General features: G+C 42.1%; 1 protein-coding gene across 6 annotated transcripts in view; it reads left to right on the top strand.

The window, feature by feature from the left end:
• The window catches only part of LOC102776271 (protein NLRC3-like), a 283,171-nt gene that overhangs the window by 163,019 nt on the left and 97,658 nt on the right, over positions 1-22,494 (top strand). For 2 of the 6 annotated variants that reach the window (XM_087837995.1, XM_087837994.1), the window contains exons 10-11: positions 3,213-3,259; positions 3,408-4,258. The exons of 3 other annotated variants lie outside the window; for them this stretch is intronic. In XM_087837995.1, the coding sequence (XP_087694121.1) occupies positions 3,213-3,259; positions 3,408-3,949 (589 nt within the window). In that variant the 3' untranslated portion in view covers positions 3,950-4,258. Of the gene's footprint in view, positions 1-3,212; positions 3,260-3,407; positions 4,259-22,494 lie in introns of those variants that run through there. One more of the 6 variants, XM_087837997.1, reaches the window with a different exon arrangement.

Genomic DNA, 22,494 nt, shown 5'->3' with positions numbered 1-22,494 from the left:
TATTTAGCATTAGCAGATAATGTTGACCTTGGCCCACTGGAAAAGTTAAGAACTAAAGATTTAGGAGTGTAGCTCGATAGCTCTTTCTCATTTGAGAAACAAATGAATTATGTTATTAAAACCAGCTGTAAGGTTTATATTGTTGATTGTCATTTATGTTTAGAAATATTTACTCATATATGCTTAGAGTTGTATAATCGATTGCATGATGATAGAGGTTTGATCCTTATTAGTCTGTAAAGACTCTGTGTGCCTTCCAGAGTGCTCTGGCATGCACACACCACTTGGGGCCATGAGAGAGGTCGTACCCTCTCTTACTGATTTATGGTGTAGGACAGGGGTCTCAAACTCAATTTAGCTGGGGTCACTGCAGGCAGAGTCTGGGTGAGGCTGGGCCGCATTAGGTTTTCCACAAGAAAGGCATGGTTAAAAAATTCCAATCTTCTCAAATCTCTTTATTTTTATTTTTTAACACAAAATATGAAAAATAAATAAACAAATTAAGAATTAATAAGAAAATAAAACAATCTGTAATAAATAAAATAATAATAAGATATTTTTAGTCAGTGAACTTATGTGTTTTTTTCAGTCTTCTATATCTGCTGTATTTAGATTGAAATGTCTGTATTAACAGTTCTATAACCTTCTTCTTAACATGAATGGAACACTGTAGATAATGAACTGTTCTTCTGAACATGGCTTCTCTTGCCTACTCCTTGCTGCTAGAGACCTGGCAGCGTTTCCTCTCGCATAGCCGAGCCAGATTTGGCCTGAGGGAGGAAGCAGTTGCGACCCTCAGCATGTCTTGAAGATGATCATCCGTAAGTCTGGACCTGTACTTGGACTTATTGAAGTTCAAAGTGGAGAAGAGCTTTTCGCACAAGTATGTGCTACCAAAAAGGCACATGGTCCGCTTGAACATTGGGGAAAGCCGAGGGAAACTAGGGCTCAATTCTCTCAAAAATTGTCCAAGCTTGTCTGCTTTTCCACTCACCTCCCTGAACTTTGCTTTGAGTTCAGAGTTGCACTGCAGTTCAATGAGCTCCATTTGAAGCACAGAAGGGGCATCTTGCACATCAAAGGAGAAGGGGTCCGCAAAAATTTGAAAGGTGGCTCTGTGTGTCTTGAAGTCAGGAAATCTGTGATCAAATTCCTCCTGTAGCCTCAAAATGACATCAACATACTTGTCAGCACTGAATGGTGTGCCTGCATCCACGAGTGCCTTGCATGCTGGGAAATGACAAAGGTTTGTCTGAGAGAGCTGAGCTTTCCAGAGCACAAGTTTTGTGGAGAATGCTCTCACGTTGTCATAGGCAGCACTGACAAGTTGCCCCTGGCCTTGTAACGTCTTGTTCAGTACATTAAGCTCATGTGTTATATCAACAAGAAAAGCTAAGTCCATGAGCCATTTGGGATCAGTTAGCACAGGAACACTAACTCCATCCTTCTCCATGAAGGCTTCACTTCTGCTCTCAACTCAAAAAGTCTCTTTAATACATTTCCCCTGCTGAGCCAACGTACCTCAGTGAAGTCGAGCACATCCCCATATTCTGACTCCATTTCCTCTAAAAAAGCACAGAACCTTCGGTGCTTTAAGCCCCTGGATCTGATTTGGTTGATGCATTTCACAACAATAGACATCACATTGTCAAACTTCAGGCATTTGCTGCAAAGGACCTGCTGATGGATAATGCAGTGCAGAGCAATGGCCTCCTCCACGCCTTCCTCTTCCAGTTTCTTTTGAACAAGTGCCACCAGTCCATTTTTCCTCCCTGTCATTGATGGCGCTCCATCTGTTGTTATTCCAACAAACCTCTTCCATGGCAAACCAACATTCTCAATGGCATCACACAGCTTGTAAATATCTGCTGAGCGGTGGTCTGGCCATGCATTGGAATTACTGTGAGCAGCTCCTCCATCACTTCAAAACTGTCATCAACACCACGGACATACATTGGGAGCTGGGCAGTGTCGGTGATGTCTGTGGTCTTACCAAGAGCGACTGAGTATACACTGAAACATTTGGCTTTCTCACACAGTTGGTCATAAATGTCACTTGACAGGTCAGAAATGCGATCTGCTGCGGTGTTGGCAGAAAGGCTGATGTTGCTAAACTGACCTTTCTTTCCCGGACAGACTATATTTGCAGCCTGCAATATGCACTTTTAGACAAATTCACCTTCTGTGAATGGCTTCCCTGCTTTAGCAATCATCTCACTAACCATGTGGCTTCGACTGCTGCATTATTCTCTTTGGTTGCTTTCTTGAAGAAATCTTGCTGCCTCAGTAGATCTGTTTTAAGACTGGAAACCCGGTTCGCTCTCTCATCTCCCTGGTATTTTGCATCCACCTCAGGTTAAGTATAAGAGCCCTTTGTTAGGGGGACCACTGGACTCTTAGCACCAGCTTTGGGGTCACAGGGTCACATCTGGAACACACACACACACACACATACCTACACTATGCACAGACTGGTACTCTTTGTTCATACCTGTGTAAGACGTCATATGTTAATGAACTTATGCATATTCATGTAACCTCAATAAAGAGCAGTGTTACGAGGGAGCAGACGAGAGCGACTGAGGTCAAGTGAAGGAACGGCGCTGTCACAGTTCTCTCCCTCATGAATTGTCTGGTTCCAGCGGTGGGTCTGTGCTAGACGACCCATCACCAGCTTTTTCCAGCTTTTTCCACTGGTTACCAGTACGTGGTAGAATCCACTTCCAGATCTGGTTGTTTGTCTTTAAATCTCTGAATGGATTGGCTCCATCTTATCTCTCTTTAACAAAATAATCCAAGTCGAGCCCTCAGGTCTGCAGATAAGTAGCTTCTGACCAGAACTAGACGTAAAAACAGAGGTGAGCTTTATCGATCGCTGCAGCCAAACTCTGGAACAGTCGCCCTTCACATCAGGTCGTCACCAACACTCGACATTTTTAAAACCCGGTTGGAAACACATTTGTACTCTGTAGCTTTCAATTCTGACGAGTCTTTATAGTAATTACTGTGTATGTTTCCTATTTTATCTCTACTCTGTGCAGCACTTTGGCTCAAGCTGTTTTTAAATGTGCTGATAAATAAATGTAGATTTCTTTGAATAAAACAGTGGAGCCGAGCTTTGAGCTCAGTGTGTAACAGTGTGTGTATGAGAGCCATGTAATGTCCATGTGTGCATGCTGACTGTGCTGCTCTGACCCCCCTCCTCCTTTCAGGGTGGAGCCTGCTGGAGTCCGATGGTTGACACCAGGTCTGAGGAAGTGTAAGTGTGTTTTTAATGGGATTCATGAAAACAAAGCAGCACACATTCAACCATCTTCATCATGTCAGGAGTCATCATCAAAGTGTCAATCAATGAACAGATGATGGATCAATAACTGCAGCTGGATTGTGTTTGTTCTCTCCATCAGATTCCTGTCAACTCACAATCGACACAAACACAGTGAACACAAAGCTCCAACTGTCTGACAACAACAGGAAGGTGACACATGTGAAGGAGGTTCAGTCATATCCTGATCATCCAGACAGATTTGATGATTATCAACAGCTGCTGTGTAGAGATGGTCTGACTGGTCGCTGTTACTGGGAGGTCGAGTGGAGAGGAAGCGTTTATATATCAGTGAGTTACAGAAGCATCAGAAGGAAAGGAGGCAGTGCTGACTGTTTGTTTGGAAACAATGATCAGTCCTGGAGTCTGTACTGCTCTGATGATGGTCCTCAGTATGTCAGGCACAATTACAGACTAACACCCATCTCCCCCTCCTCCTCCTCCTCCTCTGTCTCTAACAGAGCAGCAGTGTATGTGGACTGTCCTGCTGGCACTCTGTCCTTCTACAGAGTCTCCTCTGACACTCTGATCCACCTCCACACCTTCAACACCACATTCACTCAAACTCTTTATCCTGGGTTTGCGTTTCTCTGGCCTCCTGGTTCCTCAGTGTCCCTGTGCTGAGTGGGGTGTAAAGAGTGTCTCCTGTTACAGAAACACTCTGACTGTTGAACAGATAGTTCAGTCTGTACATGTCTGTCTCTTTTACTCACAAACACGTTTTCAGATTCATGGATTCAATCAGTTGATGTTTGAAACTCTTCTAAATGATTCCTTGTAAACTTCTTCCTCTTCAGTCACAAACAAACAGGAAGTGATGTCACATGTGTTCCTGTCCACACAGCAGAATGAGTCTATTGCTGACAGTGATGTACAAACAGAGTGAGCATTTCTGAGGCCCAAAATAAACTGAGTAGTTCACTGAATGAACAATGGACTGTGAGCTCAGTTCCTTCATCATTAGTATGGATTATATATGTATATGTATTATATTAGTATCATATATATCAGGTGCTGCTGCTGCTGGTTTCAGTCATTGTGCAAATGTGCTGTTTGTAAGGTTGTAAAGCTGCAGTCAGCTGAGACTGAAGAAGTCACCTGATCAGTGAGCAAACGTTTGTGAAAACGTCCAGATGAACAGAATCAACCTTTTGGGATCAGCCAGCAATGCAGCATCATTGTTGTTCAGGTTCAGAGGTTTGCAGGAATGAACTGATGACCAGAAACAGCTGCAAAGTCCAATAAAATACCAGCTGGAGTTCAGCTGCATTTGAAGAAGTCAAAGAAAAGTAAGGATGGCAAAGGGCGATGTTTTCTTCCAAAGAACTGAAAACATGGTCGACGCCTCATTAGAAGAATAATCTGGACATTTGTGAGGAACTCTAACCAAGAAAGCAACACAAGAAAGCAACGTCAAACAGATCCAACAGACAGTTTCCATGACTGGAAGTGTTGAGTGTAAAAATGCTACATTGCATTATTGCATCCTCTCACCACAGGAGGTGCTGTTGGCACCACTGATTGCTGATCAGCTGTTCTCTGATGATCTGATTGATACTGTGAATAACGGGACTCACTGAACTCTGTGACACAGTGAAGATTACAGAGTTTAACTTCAACATCTGACTGATGTCACACAGACAGAAGGATGAACCAGTGAGGAACAGAACACAGTTACTGGAGATACTGGATCATCTTCATCACAATCTATTTATTTCTGATGGTGTCTTCAGTCTGAGGGTTTGAAGTTTCCATGTCTGTGTGATGTGTGGTGTGAAGGCTGCTGGTTAAACTGGGACTCACTGTTTAAAGCACTGAGTGCTCATAGAGAGATGCTCCATGAGTCCCAGTACAGACTACAAACATGGTGGAAACTTAGCTTTGATATCCACACACTCTGCACGTCTGTGAGTAACTGTGATGAAGATGTGCAGAGATCTGTGTACAAACAGGAGAAAGACTGTAAAGACTCTGTGCTTCTAACAGCCTCTGTTAACATATGTGAGGCTGTTTGTTGTTGTTGCCATGGAGCTTTTCACTGTTTGGGTCAGCAGGTCATGTGATCAGGTTTGTTCTGTGAAAGCTGGACGATGGTTCAGTGTCAGGGTTTGTTTGCATTCATCAATAAATATCTAAATAAATCAAAGACTCCATGTTTGTTCTTTCATCATGTGACCTCTGCTCATCCATCTCTGTGTGTATCAGGATACATTTAGTTCATAATACACAGAAAAATCAGAGTTATTACCTGTAATAAATGTGAAAGTAAAGATTCCTGCAGTGATAACCAGGCAGGACTGAAACACATCCAAGCTGTCACCACGGTAACAGCACCGTCCATCCACAGGTGAGGGGAGGAGCAAAAAGAGGGACTTTCACCATTTTATACTAAAAACACTCAACTAATGTTTCTAATATGAAACAAATAAGCCCACATTAATGTGAGCATTTATTCAATAATAATAATCATGATTTCCTCCTGATCTCATTTCCATAGCAGAGAAAACTGTGGTGTATATTGAGGTGGAGGGTGTGGTGTATGGCTCAGGTGTAGAGTGAGGGTGGGGTGCACCACAGCAGCATGCTGGGACTGCTGAGGGTGGAGGAGGGAGTGATGATGACATCAGAGCTGCAGCAAAGCAGTCAGCAGCACAGAGACCAGTGAATACACAGTCTGTTCATCTTTGCATAGATACAATATATAGCACAATATTGAATGACAGAGACACGCTGTGTGAGCTTCCACAGATACACTGACGTCAGTATCCAGAGTCCTCCTGCTGCTCCCCCCTCAGAGCCCCGTGATCAGCACCAACACATTCAGTTAGATGACAGAGTCCAGCTGCAGCTAGAATCAGCTCCCCTCTGTGAACAACAGCACAGCGTCAGTGTTTCAGACTCAGTGAAAGGAGGAAACAGCAGAAGAACACCATGTGTGCTACGTTTCCCAGGACACACTACAAACTGCACAAATACAGAGCAGCACGTGGAAGGACCTGGAGCTGCATTTAAAGAGAAAAGACAGCGTGATGTCCTGTATGGACAGGTGGAAGGAACCAAATCCTCAGCTGAAACACTCGTGTTTGTCAGGAAACACAGCAGGAAATTTTCTCACAGAAGTGCAGCTCATGGATAACACACTTCCTGTCAGTCAGAATGAGGCTGGAGCCAAACACAGAAAGGTGTTTTTGTCCAGATGAGCCCAGAGAAGAAACACGAGTGTTCACAGACATCAGAAGCTCAGAGAGGTGAAACATGAGGTTGGAGTCCTCGTCAGCATTCAGAAGAGCTGCTGTGAAACCCTGAGTACTCATGACAGACTCTGATGGCACAAACACATCATGATTCAAACAGAAAGACAAACATGGAGCTCCTGATCCTCCTGCATGAGAACAAGCTGACATGAGCGCTGTGTCTGAGAGTGTCTCCCTGTCACAGTGACAATAACACAGCTGCTGCTCACAGTCATTAAACTGACCTGAGGTCAGCTGCTAGGACGTCTCTGTGCTCCTTACATATGAACCATGTGACCTCACATCAGTGCTGTGGATGACTGTAGTCATAGAAGAGTAGAGCTGTAGCAGGTGGTGTGAGGAGGAGGAGGAGGTGGTGTATTCTAGTTAACGCAGTACTGAAACACTCCAGCAGAGGGCGCTGTTAAGTCCTTATTGTAATACAGTTACTGTGTGCAGTTATACTTCATACATAATCTGCACTTATTTCCATCAGACATGCTGTCAGTAAATGATTGGTTTCTATTGATTCTACTTCCTGTTGACTAGTTTGATGACAGTGAAACAATCACAGCTGATTGTGTGATGATGTAAACTGTCACTGTTACATTCAGTGTGTGTGACATAATGTTAGTGCAGGGCTGATAACAGCCTGGTTCTGTTAGAAACACATGAACGTGTCCATAGATCAGTGTGTGTTTAACATGAGAGCTTCAGCCCTGCTGATGTGTTCAATAAAGACATGTAGGAAAACTGATGAGACTCTGAAATAACTCTTTATATTTATAATGTAACTCTGCATCAAAAGAACAACAAAGGATCCCAGACAGGTTTATGTGAACAAAGACGATTCTGATGTTTCTGTGTTTCTAACAGTTTGACATTATTAGTAAACAGACTGCAGTGAACAGGATTTATAAAGAGCTTATATATAAAGATATGACAGCTGTTTGACAAGTTGATCACTGTGTGTTTGGACCTGATCAGTCCAGCTGTTTACTTGAAATATGTTCATTTACCTGTTCTGTTATATTTATGTTCTTGTCTCTGTTGAAAAACACATTTTAATGTCCCTCAGATTTTTCTCCCAGATGAATAAATATAAAAATGACACAAACTGACTGCAGCTACTTTTTGTCCTTTCTGTCAAAAACCTTCATGTGACTCATGAGAGACACGTTTCAGCTGTTTGTGACAGATCAGAGGCCAACAAGTCATTTATAACACTTTCCATCATTGTTTAGCACAAACACATGTTGACACAGCAGCGGGGCCGCAGTGAGAGTCAGAGCGAGGAGATAAAAACTCCTGTTTGACCACAGCCTCAGTTTGTTCCTGCACTTCAAACACTTCCTGTTGTTGACTGGGTGGAGTCAGGAAGCCAGCGAGGCCCTGCAGGACTGAGACTGCAGACTGGGACGTGCTCTGTGATGGAGATCAACAGCATCACTGGCTGTTTCTGTGAGGACACCATCATCCCAGCAGGGCTGTTTCCCAACAACAAGCCCTGGACCATCAGAGACCTGAAGCTGCTGCTGAATGAAAGAAGAGGATCTTCAGGTCTGGAACAAGGACGAGCTGAGAGTGTTAATAACGTTACTAATGTTCAGCTACACTTTACTAGGTCACATCTGTGACACACGTCACTTAAATAAAGAAGGAAATATTGGCTCTGTTTTATCTGCTGGGCCCAAAAGTGACTCCCCGTATTTAAACTGCTATGAATAACTTGTTGGTCTCTAATATGTGAAACATGTGTCAAATGTCTCCATCATGAAAGATATCAGGTCATCTTGAGCCACAAAAACATTCCTATCATGAGGTAGAAGCTGGAATCAGTTTGTTGCAGACGTTTATATATCCGATATTTATCCAGTTAAAAGTTGAAATTCAAAAATGTCTTTTCAAGAGTCGTCTGTCCAAGAGGAGCAGAAACTGCAACAAATATAACAACAGTTATTTAAGGCTGTTTTAAATGGCCACAAAGGAGCAGATTGGTTATAATGCAGCTGCTTCAGAGGAATAAAGATGAAACACTGTTTTTATTTCATGTGTAACACCTTTCAATAATGTGTTGACTAAAGTCTATTGACCAGTATAAGTAAAGACATCACACACACACATGGAAACACTGAAACCTGTTTTTGGTGCAGCAGCGGTCCCAGCTGCTCGCCTTTATCTAGACTGGGTCGGCTGCTTATCTCAATATAATCAATGTTTAAAGTTTTGTTCTCAGTGTTTCTGTGTTGCTTCGTATAGGATCTCCCAGCATCATCACTGTGCTGTCCAATCATTGTGTGCTAGGTTACCCTTATAGTGCAATGTGTGTTTGCACAAAGAGAAGCATGTGTGTCAAATATAAATAAGCACAGAACAGAAAAAGCTGCTCGTTTTCTTCTATTTAGAGTCAAGTTAGTGTTTTGTGTCTTTGTTTGAGGCCTAATGTCAAGCAGAGGTGTGTGTAACTGGACTGGTCTGTTATATGTGTGAAATGTGTGCTTCTCTTCAGCATCATCTTTGTCACTGCTGATTCCTTTGTGTCATCATTTGTTGAGAAGAGAGAACAGTTATAACGGAGGAGCAAAAGGAAGCCCTGAAATCTGCATCCAACAAGGAAGTGTTGGCTCACCAGTGATCCCAGCAGAGCCACTGGTTTGGCTCCAGTTGTTATAGATTCAATGATGTTGTTGCTACAGATACATGTTAGCATCTTTATTGTAGTAAAGTCTTGTAATGTGAAGATAGAAACAAGGCAGGAAACAGCTCCATGATCTGATCTTAATGATGTTGTTTTTATTTCTGTCTTTCAGAACTGGATTGGAAACTATCAAAGGTCTAAAAACAGCCTCAACCCTCCCAAAGAGCAAACTTTACACACGTCATCTTTCAGCTACAATCTTTGTTGCAGGGATCTTCTGCCAAACAAGGCTGAGAGAAGATTTCTTACAGCTGTCATGTTGATGCTGTTTCAATCTTTGGGCAAACACACTCATATATTAGGGCTGATATCAGGGCTGCACAAGTTCTTTGTGTTTGTGATCATGAATAATAGAAGTGTGCCTGTTGAAGATCATGTTTGCTACATTATTATATGTCCTGTTATTGTTCTGTATTATATTCAGCTTTCAGCATCCTTTCCCAGCCCCCTGTTACACCATCCATACAAAGCCAATCTGACTGTGAGCCAATGTGTTGTTGTAGTTTGTGTTGGATCAATAGATTTGACAGACTTGGTTCTCATCCAGAGGGAAACAGTCCAAATTCAGATCTAATGAAATGATGGAGGCTGTTTCCTACCACGCTGCTAATGTGTGACTAACAAGGCTCATGGTCTCCAGCAGACAAGCGCCTGGAATGAGGTGAGCCGAGTGTTGCTTTGGTGGGTCTATGCCCACGTCATGCCATCAGCATTCATATTGGCAATAGTTCATATCTCTGTTCTTTAGCCTTCATCACAAAGCTGTGAAGGAAAACCAATCCAAACATCTAACAGGATTTGATGGAGTCAAAGTCCACTGAGCTCTTTGTCATTTACAAACTTGTCCAACCAACAAGAGCACAGATGAAAAACACAGTGACAGTTAAAGGATTTTGCCATATATGAGCATAGATTACTTTCATATAGATTTTCAATGCAGGCTTTTGGTGAGCCGCTGGGTTCTGTCTAATAATCATCTCAGCATTTTACAATAGAATAGCTCTTTATTAGCTCTTCATTGATTGTTATTGGACATGAAACAAGGAAGCTGTGTTTCTCATTGGATGTTAGTTTCATGTTCATCAGGATCATTTTCTAAAGAGCTGATATTTAGACCATTTACTGCACTGGCTGCACATCCTGTCTACATTTCTTTGTATGTGCTGTAAAAACTGTGACTAGAGGTTACTTAAAAAACCCATGGCAACAACGTGACACTTAATTTACTTAAGTAGATTTTAATTTCAAGTGATTTATGTAAAATTTAGATAAAATGTTAATTACATTTCAACAAAAAACAATAATATATATTATTAACATTCTCTTGTAAATATGTGTTGAATTTAGGGACAAAATCTCAAATTGAAGGTTAAAATTGCCTAATTGTAACAAAAAATTAGTTCATTTGAAATGAATCTCTGAGATAAATTACTTTGAATTTACTAACGATCTGGCAAAGGTTTAGTAAAAAATGACTAAAATATCCATTACAAAAAAATTTTAACTTTTTGTTTTTAATTAAAACTCAAATTGGATTCACTAATTTTCCAATTAAACTTTATAATTAATGACTGAATAGTAAGAGAAAATCAAATTAATTTAACTTCTTTTCTGAGTAAAATGAATCAATTTCACAAAGACAACATTCAAACAGTAATTGTTTTTATTGTGGAATATAAAACATATACAAAATTTATAATATAACATTTTTCTTATTAATTTAGATTGTATGCACTGAAATTCTTCACTAGTGCTCGCCCCAAAATAATAGGAAGAATAGGCCATAATTGAAAATACAGTTTCAGCCAACTTCTCGAGAATGTCAGTCTTTACTTTGGAGGTGGGCAGAAGATTTCCACTCTTTTTATACTCCTCGTGGCTCTTTCCAGGTACATTTCAGTTTCATATGCAGACTGTGGGGAACAGCTTCGGCTCACAACGTTCTGTGAACTTCTGCCTTTTGAGAATAATGGTGTCCTGAGAAGATGTGGTTGCAGCAGAGTCTGCATTGGACACAACTGGATTGGATGATGAGCCATAGTCAGTTGACAGTTGATCAGAGGGGCTGCCGAAAACTGGCAGGATGACCAGGGTGATGCCAACAACCTTCACAGTAGTCCTGAAATTTTGGTTTAAAATACTGAAGACTGAAGTCGTTTGAAATCCCAAAGGTATCCTTCACAACACTTTGCAGCTCCTCTACTGTTGGTGGGATCCTGATGGAAGAACCAACTTCTCCATTTGGTCATCAGTGATTACATGGAGCTCTATCTCGTTCAACCTAGAATAAAATGTAAATGGGCAGAGTTATGTTAGATTAAGTAGGGTCAACTTGGTCATTTTCTGCTGCTTCAATTTCAAAACTAGTAGTTTAATTTAATACAATCATCCATCACAACCTATTCAAAATGCATAGTCTACATACTGATCAGCTGAATTTAAGTTGAGGGATCTTCCAACAACTGAAAAGAACACAACATTAATAACAATCGCACTCTCCAAAGTAACAATTTTACACACACAAATTGTAAAGACAAATTTGAATTAATACTAAAATTTTTAAAGGTGAGGTTCACATATAAAACAATGAAACTGTTTATTAGATTAAAAAGGGGATAGACTCTATTTTCTGTACCGATCTGGTGACAGATCATGACATGAAATAACACTATTTGTGCATTTATATACTGTATATATCTTCCCATATTTGAAAAGATGTCCTTTTAATCTACACAAGGTCATCTCTGTATCCAAACACCATCGGGTGTTAAACATAGAAATGATGAAAGACTTATGTCAGATTAAACACGTATTACTAGATTACTTCCTGAGTGTACCTTTGTCTTGAAGATCGTTCTACAGAAACATCGTGACTGAGCGTGGGTCTCACTGATACACGACCAAGTTTAACTGGAAACTTGCATCATCCCTCTATGTGAGCTGTGCCTGCACTAAAGTCACGGGGCTCCGACAGCATGAAAATGAAAACCAGTTATTTTGCTGGACTGAGCAACTTTAGCTTCATTACCACAACTGAAAAACTGCATGGAGACAAAAGCTTTGAAAAACTGTGACTGACAAAATCCTGCACAAATGATTTTAACTACATCACTCACTGCTGAGTGCAAAACTTTTTCATAAAGTTTTAAAAGTAAATGAGGGAGGCTACAGCCCATCGAAATACATCATTGATATATTTTTTTAATATGGTAAACGTGGTTAGTCAAAGCTCTGAAGTAACACAGCTGTGACGGCTTGGAAAGTGACCTTATGCTAGCAGTCCACTTCGTGCCATTTTGTGTAAAAATACGATACTGTCATTACAGCGGTCATTATTAATCTAATTTTGACGTATCAGACTGTTTAGAACTTTTACTCTAAACTGCTACACGTTACTGTTTAAAACGTGTCGTATATTCGTACAAATTAAGATCATCTTATCTCGGACAAAATGGAGATCATCCACTGCTGAAGCGTGTGTGTCCTGCACGTGGCACAACGGACTACAGGCGGAAGTGTAGAATGATTGAAATGAAAATGCTTTCATCAGTTAAATCTATTAGATTTCTTCATTTTTCACGGTACTCATACATTTTTGTTAAATCTGCTCAACAAACTATTGCTTAATTTACCCCAAACAAAATTGTGTAAATTTAAATAACTGAACATCTCAAAAATGTTTAATTTTGCTTCGATTTAATTAAAACAACACATACATGTTTTTACTGAGTATTACTTTCCTATTAGATACTAATGAACCCAAATCACAGTTTTTACAGTGTGTGCTGTGTTTGTCTGTTCATATTTCTCCATATTGACACAAACAGTGAGCAGCAGTAGATCTACTCTTCATCTGTTTTAGGCCCAGTGAAAGATATGAAGCAGAAATGGTGTCATTAGGAGAAGAAGAACAAGTCCGGCGAGGAGGCAGCAGCTCTTAAAGATGAAACACAGCAGCTTAGCCCTGAGCTCAGAGAGCTTCACATGAAAAAGCTCCTCAAGCAGATCATGTCAGAGGTTTGTCATCAACAGGAGGAACTGTTAATATCATAGGATGAAGGATGCTGTCAGCTGGATGAAGAAGGTTATTTAATGGCAAACGTTCACATTGAAGTCAAATTGTTGTCGTGTTGAACAGATTCATGTACTGATCGTCTCCAGAATGTTAGAAGAGCTTCAATGAATCATTAGAAACAACTTACAGCTGCACAGTTGTGTCAAACCAATCTTTGTGTCATTGTGGGATTTTTGTGTTTCTACATGTGACACACGTCTAAAACATGCACACAATCTGAACACAAACAGGGACTCATTTGTTCCCACAGCCAGATGCTGAGAGCCATTTCCTTGTAGTGCTGTGTCTATATATATGAACCATTAGATGTTATTGGAATGATTGTCAGCTTTGATAGTTTCATGTGTGTTTAGCTGGACGGCTGTTTGATCCTCGACATGTTTAAAGGTGTCCAGTCCTGAGACACTGGGGGTGGAAACAGCTGTGATGTCATTGGACTGTCACAAAGACAGAAGTGCATGAAGTGAGCAGCCAAGGAGCCGCTGATGTTTTGGATTCAACAGCATTTGAAAGGTTGACACAGACACATTTGCACATAGAAAGCTGAATTTGTCATATGCCACAGTGAACTCACTGTTCAGTGTTTTTCAGGAAGCTTCTTAACTGCCTCTGCTGCCAAACAAGCAGCTGATGTCCTTGAGAAGAAGCTGAAGAAGTCTTCAACAACAAATACAGGAAGTGGACTTTCAAATACTAGATTCACTTTAGACTCACAGAGAAATGACTCAACCAGCTGTGTTTGATTGACTCCTTTGACTATATGAAAGGTCAGTGTGTGTCTGTACACAGACTGTTGTGTTGGACTATTATTCAGTTGTCTGCTGAATGTTTTCAAATGTCTGCATCTCAGTGTAGATGAGGCTGGGGGTCATGGGAGGCCACCATAGCAGTCTCTTCAACATCATGACATCATCATAAATGCTGCTGGACTGTCTGATGGGCTGACGGTGAAAAAGGCATCGGGAAGGAAACAGAAGACATTTCAGAGGCTGCAGGCAGATTTCTTTGATTTGGGGCCTTTTTCAGCTTTATTGGACAGAGCAGTGAAGATAAGTGACAGCAAAGCAGAGGGGGAGAGAAAGGGGGCGTGGTCAGAATCAAAGCCAGGCCAGCTGCTCTCCACCTCGTGGCACATGGTCACCTGCTCATCCTAGTGAGCTCCACCAGCAGCCCTTTCACACAGTTTGCACTGTCAAACACTGTGTGTGGACCTCAGCTAACAATAGGCTACATTTAAGTCTGGACTACATGCTTTTATATTGAGGAGATTTTTCACTGTTTTTATTCCATCAGCAGCTCAACATCATGAGCAGCTTTGACATAAAGACATCAAACTCAAGCTGACTTTAAACTGGATCTACTTTTAATACAGGGGCTCAAAAACAACTAACATCTTTATTATATATCAGGACAGAAAGTCATTTCATCTCAAATGAAAACAGCTTTATTTGGAATAACCAGCACTATCAACTGGTTTGGGATCTCCACCAGTTTCATGTCTTTACAGCTTCTCCAACAAAGTTCCTGTAAAATCAGCATTTTTGTCTTTATTGGTTTGATAGTGATTGATTATTCAGTCCCAATCTGCTGTCATCTAAAGAACAAAATGATGTTTCTATGAGTCAAAAAGCTCCAGATGTTGTCGGCTTCACAAAGAAAACAAAGATTAGGAACTTAAACACAAATTGTTTGGAGCCAAAATGTTCCCAAGCTGCTCTTTTTGAAATGGCAGAGGTACAGTGGTGTCTAACAGCACACTGTGGAAGGCAAACATGTTGTTGTTGGATGAAACTTCATGAATCCTTTGTAGATTTGAGCTTTTGGAGCCTTTCTTTTCTCTTCAGGTGTACAGATGCTGAGGAGGCAGGTGAAGCAGGTGGAGCTGTTGTAATGCTGGCAGAGGGTGTGTCTTAGTAACTCTGTGAGGTAGAACTGGATCCAACATTGTGGATGTGTTGATGTTGGAGCCATTAAGATTCTCTGGCCACACTGTAGGATTTCCCTTTGATTCACTGCGGGGGCATTTTGGAGTCTGTCAATGAAACTCTTCATATTTGTGTTTGACACCAGTTTATAGAAACAGAGAAATGTGTCATGCTTTTGTTCGGCCTCCTCAAATACACACATTTGTTCATTGGTTGGACTTTTTGTAAGGAGACACATTGAAAACCATGTTAATAAGATCTTGTTGTTTCCTGTGGATCCGACACAGAGAGTGGACTTCAGACAGAAACCGTGGAAGAGATTTTAGAGGCCGTGTGTGGCAACAGGAAGTTTCTGTATGTTTGCTGATCTTACATGTGGAAAACAACACGTGATGTTTGTGAAGTTCTACAATGATCATTGTTCTCACAGCATTTTGAGTGGGAACAGTTCAAACTGAGAGTAGTGGGAGTTATTTACTGATTGAAACAAGCTGAATGTTTCTGTGCACGATGAAGATCAGCAGCAGCAGCTCAGCTGATCAATGAATTGACATCTATCAGTCATTTCATGAGATGAAGTCATCAGCAGACATTTGTTCTAACTGTGTGATAAATGTCAGAACGTCAGGGCTCTGCTTTAGTCACTACTTGATGATCATTGGCTCATTGTTGAATCCAGTGGCCCAGTCTGACCTCTGACCCTTTGCTGCAGGTCTTCTGTGTTATCTCCACTTTCATGTCTTATCTTCTGCTGTATCGTCCAAAATAAACATCTGAATCATTTCCAACACTTCAGCAGATCTTTAGTTTGGGCAGTACAGTACAAAATAACCAGTGTTGGGACTAACGCGTTATTAAGTAACGCGTTACAGTAACTACGTTAATATTGTGGTAACGAGCACGGTAACTAGTTATTATGCCAAAATCAGGAACGCGTTAGTCGTTACTGGGATTTAGATAGGCTCGTTACTCGTTACTTCGTGTGGTGGCATCGCGGAGCTTCCACAGATTCAGTAACATTAGCAAGTGGTGGAGGCAGCAGGTGGATGAGAGAAAGGGGACGCAGAAGGAAAAGAGACCCGAGGCGGCCGCCGGTCCAAGTGTGAACTGAACTTCAGGTAAGAACTGCAGTCTATCTGGGTCAGATATAAACCAGGTTTAGGTGGAGTTTATTTTCGTTACTCGGACTTTTTCCGTACTGCGTACTAGCTAGCATGACGGAGTTTCTATACAGCTGGGTGGGTGCTATGAATTTAATGATGTTGAACTTTATTTTGTTCATAAGTTATTAGAGTTGCCAACCGTCCCGTCTGGTATTCAGAGAAAATATTACGCGTTTCTTATTGAGGTGAAAAGGAACAGTTTGTCCTGTAATTCAGCTACAATAAAAAAAGACACAAAGCTGGAGTTATTCTGTGTCTTTGCTGCACAGCTGCCTCTTCTTCTTTCATTCTCCCCCCTCCCTCTCCCGTTTCTACTTCAATCATGAAAACTGATCAATGATCAGCTGATCGGCTCTCTTGTTTGTTTATCGCCCACTTTGCGCCAGAAAGAGGAAACCAGCCGATGTCGCGTTAAACAACAGCAGCACGTTTAAGCTTGATCAGCTGTTGTTAGAATTTATTTAATATTAATTTCTAGTATCAGCTGATGTTTGCTGGAGTCACAGCTGCAAAAAAGCTGCTGGTCATGATATCAGTTTGGATATGTGGTGAGAGGGAAACATGAAGATAAAACCAGGAGATGTCCTTACTGAATCATCAGAGCTGAACAGGTGATGGAGAAACAGGTTTACCTTTTAGGTGACATGAATGAGTTGAAGGGAAGTTATGAACTGTTTCTGAGAGACAGATAACCCCAGGATCCTTTTTTAGGTAACTGACAGCTGGTAACTGTGCAGGGGCGGGTCTAGCAAAGTTTTGCCAGGGGGGCCAGGTAGGGCATTAACAGGGAGAGGTGGGCACAAAGAATACTTTTCTTTCTTATTCTTATTTAAAATGTCTAGCTTTTAAAAAATAATTATCTGAATCTTACAACAAACGATTGATAGATTGATGCATATATACCATCAAAACAGTGCACATCACTGTCACAACAGCGTTTGTTTTCATTCAAAGGCTTTATGATTTTTCCTATAATGGCGGCCGGTCTCTAGCCAAAATGCCCGGGACAATTTTGCAGTTTTTGTGTTGGATGTAAAAGTCGCACATGACGCTGTGACGTAGGCTAGAATCATGGCAGCAGTCAATGACGGTCCAGGCGTGGGATTTCTCTCGTGGAAATATGCACATTATCTTTTCCTTTCTATTGGTAGGTGGCACAGTGCACTGTGGCAAGTAAGCAAGCTAGAAGACTGGCAAAGTTGTGGAAGCAACACATTAACAACAGAATTCTGAGTAAAACCAAAGTTACTTTCCCTAGTAACTAGTTACTTTGAAAGTAACGAGTAACTTGAAGTAACTGAGTTACTTTTGATAGAAGTAACTAGTAATGTAACTAAGTTACTATTTTAAAGTAACTTACCCAACACTGAAAATAACACATATTGTACTATACTGCCCACTTCCTGATCTTATTGGATCTGTGTGTGAGGTTGGTGAAGGAAACACATGTTTACTGAGTGAATCGCTGCCATTAGGAACTAGTTTTTATATCACAGCCTAGAAATCACACAGGACCATTTCTGCAAGTGAAAAGTCGTCATTGGAGGAAAATAATTGTCTAGTTTGTGCGACTGTTGTTTGTAAATGAAGAATTGTCCCAACTACATGTGCTGCTGACCTTTGACCTTTTCTTTAGGTGCACAGAGGAGTCTGTGGAAACATCCAGAACTGAGGCAGTGCTACAGATGTCTTCAAATAAAGTGGTGTATTTAACCTGTGATTGTGCAGCATACAGCCCACACAAAGTTAACGAGTGGCTTTGACATGTAAACAGTAAACAGTGCTCCATGTAATACTTGGCTAGATGGCAGTAGCGTGACTCCCCAGTCAGCTTTTGACCAGTCCAGTGTTTCTGTTTCAGTCATTTAAACATTGTGATATCCAGATAAGTGAAATACCCTCCACAGAACAGCAGCATGACTACATGATTTCCCTAATCCGGCGATACAGGAACAGCCGACTGTCTCCACTACTCCACTTTCTCTTAGCATTAGCCATGCTAAGTGTTTAGCTTGATTAGCGCTCTGGCTCGGCTCTACAGCTGCTTTAAGAAAAATAAAGTCGTCTTGTTTGTTGAGTAGTACTTTATCAATGTTGTTGCTGTGCAGGTAATTAAACGCCTCGGTGCTCTTATAATTACACAATTCCTCGCCAACAACGCCTTCGGAAAATACAAGTCATTAATAATGTGGATGTAGCTAACATCGGGCCATAGTTTACACATCACATCACAGCACATCAGGTCACTTTGCACACTGTCCCAGGATGTGAGTGGGCGTTAAGACGTCCAAGTCCCTCTTCAAGCAACTTAAAGAAGTCCAGACACTTTTCTTTCCAAGCTCCTTCAACAACATCATTCATAGAACAACTTCCAGCTTCTTTTGCTCGGCTACAGTTTGGATGGATTTGCATTTAAACATGGAAAAAGACTAAAATGGTTAGGGTCAGGAGGTCAAAGGTCAGAGCTCCTGTGGGTCTGAGGGCGGCCTCACATTGGAGAAGGATGAAGGAGTCTGACCTGAGCCAGTGTTTGACATGAACACATCAGCACTGCTGTCAGTGAGCCTAACGACAGCCGTTAGCATCATTTCAGTGTTTCAGTCATAAAAACACTTCCTGTCACTGTGGTGGTTACAGTGACGTCATGCGGTTTGTGCTTTGACCTCCAGAGGGCGACAAATCAGCACAGACAGAGAGCTCCATTCAAACTTTGCTGCCATCAGTAATAATTCTTCAAATATAATCAGTGTTTGAGCAGCTATGATATCAGGGACAATCTAGACATGTGTGACAATACTGAACATGTCACATGACACACCTTAAACATCATGTGATCCACTCTCAGTCTGCACTTTCATTCATGACTTCAACAGGTTGAAATGAGCTTTGAAGAAACATCAGTTCAGTGTTGAAATATTTAAACGCTGCAGGAAGAACAACAAAGTGATGACGGATGTTTGGGTTTCAAAGAGGAGAAACAGCAGAAATAAATCACAGCCTGCCAGAGGTTTGGAGTTTCCGAGGTGCATGTGAACGCAGCACACAGCGTCCAACGCTCCAGATTCCCCGCAAACGTCTCTTTGGGTGTTTCCTTCCTGCTCAAAGTTTACTTTAACTTCCTGAACTTCGTGCAGTGGAGCTTGTTGTTGGTGTGTGAAGAAACTAAGTTTGCTTTGTTTCCTCCTTTAACAGTTTGTCTTTAGGAACTTTACTGTTTGTTCAGCTCATGTTTGATTTCTTCACACAACAAACTGTGTGTGTTTGTATTTCCGGTCTCTCCATTAAAGTCAGTGTGTAATGTTTTCCTGGCTAACATCAGCTGTGTGCAGCTTAGTTCAGCACAAATCTGCCGCTCCATAGTTCACGGTAACGGACTCACAGCTGGACCAACGAGGCCGAGTGTGTCCGCCACTCTGAGCTACGTTCGTGTTTGTGTACTTGTAGGCTGTGTCCCATTTCAGGGTCTGCACGCTTGAAGTACGCGCACTACGCGTACTACGTACGGTGCGTACTATAAGTACGAGAAGTGCGGAAGTGAGAGGCTTGTGAAATGGGACGGTACATGCTTCGTCGCGCTGTTCAGGTTGCCTAGCAACCATGATACTAACCACGAGACTCGTTACATAAAGCTTTGTTTGACAGAAATGAAGGAGAAAATTGTTTTGTTGGTCATTAATTTTTGTCATGACATCACTTTGATTAGTTGAGTATCTGAGGCTGAAACCACAGGACTGTAAAACATGATTCAAGGGCTTCATTTCTGTACTGAACAGTCATTTAAGACTAGCTAGTAAATAATAATTAGCTAATGTTGTTCATGAGACTAAAGTCATCTCACTATGGTAATGTAAATATAATATGGCCAATATTATAGTATTGTCATATATACACACACACACACACACACACACACACATATATATATATATATATATACACACACACAGTGGGGCAAAAAAAGTATTTAGTCAGCCACCGATTGTGCAAGTTCCCCCACTTAAAATGATGACAGAGGTCAGTAATTTGCACCAGAGGTACACTTCAACTGTGAGAGACAGAATGTGAAAAAAAATCCATGAATTCACATGGTAGGATTTGTAAAGAATTTATTCGTAAATCAGGGTGGAAAATAAGTATTTGGTCAATAACAAAAATACAACTCAATACTTTGTAACATAACCTTTGTTGGCAATAACAGAGGTCAAACGTTTACTATAGGCCTTTACCAGGTTTGCACACACAGTAGCTGGTATTTTGGCCCATTCCTCCATGCAGATCTTCTCAAGAGCAGTGATGTTTTGGGGCTGTCGCCGAGCAACACGGACTTTCAACTCCCGCCACAGATTTTCTATGGGGTTGAGGTCTGGAGACTGGCTAGGCTACTCCAGGACTTTCTTTTTTTTTTTTTTTTTTTTTTTTTTGCCTGTCCCGTTTGGCTCTTTTGCCATCAGAATTATTGTCTAAAGGCGAAGAAAGATGCCCAACGGATTTTCTTTACCAAATTGACCATCCCAGCTTTGCCGTAATGGTCCATTTGATTCACCTTTTATTCTTTATTTTATTTTCACTTGCTGAATACGGGACAGATTTGACTGGGGGAAAGGAAAGGGAGAAAGAAAGAGGGAAAGAAAAACAGTTGAGAAGAGGGACGGGGGAGAAGGGCAAAAAACAGAATAAGCAAAAAAAAAAAAAAAAAAAAAAAAAAAAAATACATGTATCGATCACCTGGATCACCTGTTGAGAAAGAAAAAAGAAAACAAGCAGAAGAAAACGAGAGTAATACAATAAACAACATCACAATGATATATGGGAATATGACAGTAAATACTAAATATTAAACATTATTGTGCAGCACGTAAGATCGACAGCACAGTGTGCATTGAGGTAGGAGCCAAAAAGGGTGTAGTTTGTGTGTGTGATCACCCGTGTGTACACCTGTGAGCATGGACGCGCTTGTTTTCTTAAAAGGTTCCCTCATGTAATGATCTGCTAGAGGGTGTTGGGTGCCACTGCCCCGTCCTCCAGGGCATGAAGCAGGTATGGAGGAGATCAAAACCCCAGACATCCAGAGGCCCCCAGAACACAAGAGACCAAGGAAGACCAACAGAGGGGCAGCCGTGCCACTGTCCCAGAAAGAGCTGAGGAGAGTCCCAGATGAGGGGTCACCCAGCAGCCACGGAGCAGAAGCCAGGGGGGGTTGCAGCGACGTGCCCATGAGCTCCGCCGGCAGCCAGCTGTGCCTGAGTGACCGAGCCCCAGGCCGAGAGGCTGGGGGCACCCCACCTCCGAAGTGGCCCAAGCGAGCCCCAGGCTCCAGGCCCCGATAAGCAGCCGCCAAGGAGTGAGCCGGTGTGCACCCGGACGCCCACCCCCGGACACAAAGAACCACCAACGCACCGATGTCTGAGGGAGTCCGCCCCCGGCAGGGGAAGTGGTGGGGGGAGATAGGCCTCCAAACCTTGGAGGGCCTGAGCTGTGCTCAGAGAGGTGGCGTCTGATACCCAACCTGACATATGGACACAGACATACAGGCACACACAGATACAAACATCCATTCCCACCCTCATGCTCTCATATGCACTTACTCCACACTTAACCAACGTGGAGACAGACATAAAGAGACGCTGTACACACAATCACACTCCCCAAGCGTACTCTACAAACCGGGTCTAGGTACCCTTGCCCCTGGGGGGGGGAACTGCACCCAGACCCAGGTTGTGTTACCCTTTTTCCCTGCGGTGGGGAGAAGCAGACCGCCCCGACTCCGCAGCAGCAGGGAGGCCCCACATTCCGGACCCCAGTCGGACGGCCAACTCCTCCTCCTAGCCCCCCCGCTCCAGCAGACCGCAGAGAACGAGGGTGAGAGAAGACTCCTAACCTCCCTCCACCCGCTCATTGTAGTGTTGATGTATGTGTGTTCTAAGGTGCATTTAAAACCCAGGAGGGCATGGAGCTACCTGCCAGAGAGCAGCAGGTAAGCGCATAGTCCCTCCTGCTAGCCCTCAATGTCTACGTGTATTTAAAATTGAGAGGTGGGCAACGACGCCAGGGGTGAGGTGTACACCCTGATGGTAA

This window comes from Neolamprologus brichardi, chromosome 3, assembly GCF_056152115.1.
Source record: "Neolamprologus brichardi isolate AB-2024 chromosome 3, ASM5615211v1, whole genome shotgun sequence".
Classification (NCBI taxonomy): domain Eukaryota; kingdom Metazoa; phylum Chordata; class Actinopteri; order Cichliformes; family Cichlidae; genus Neolamprologus; species Neolamprologus brichardi.
The sequence above is the reverse complement of the archived record's forward strand: the minus strand, read 5'-3'. Positions and strand labels throughout refer to the sequence as shown.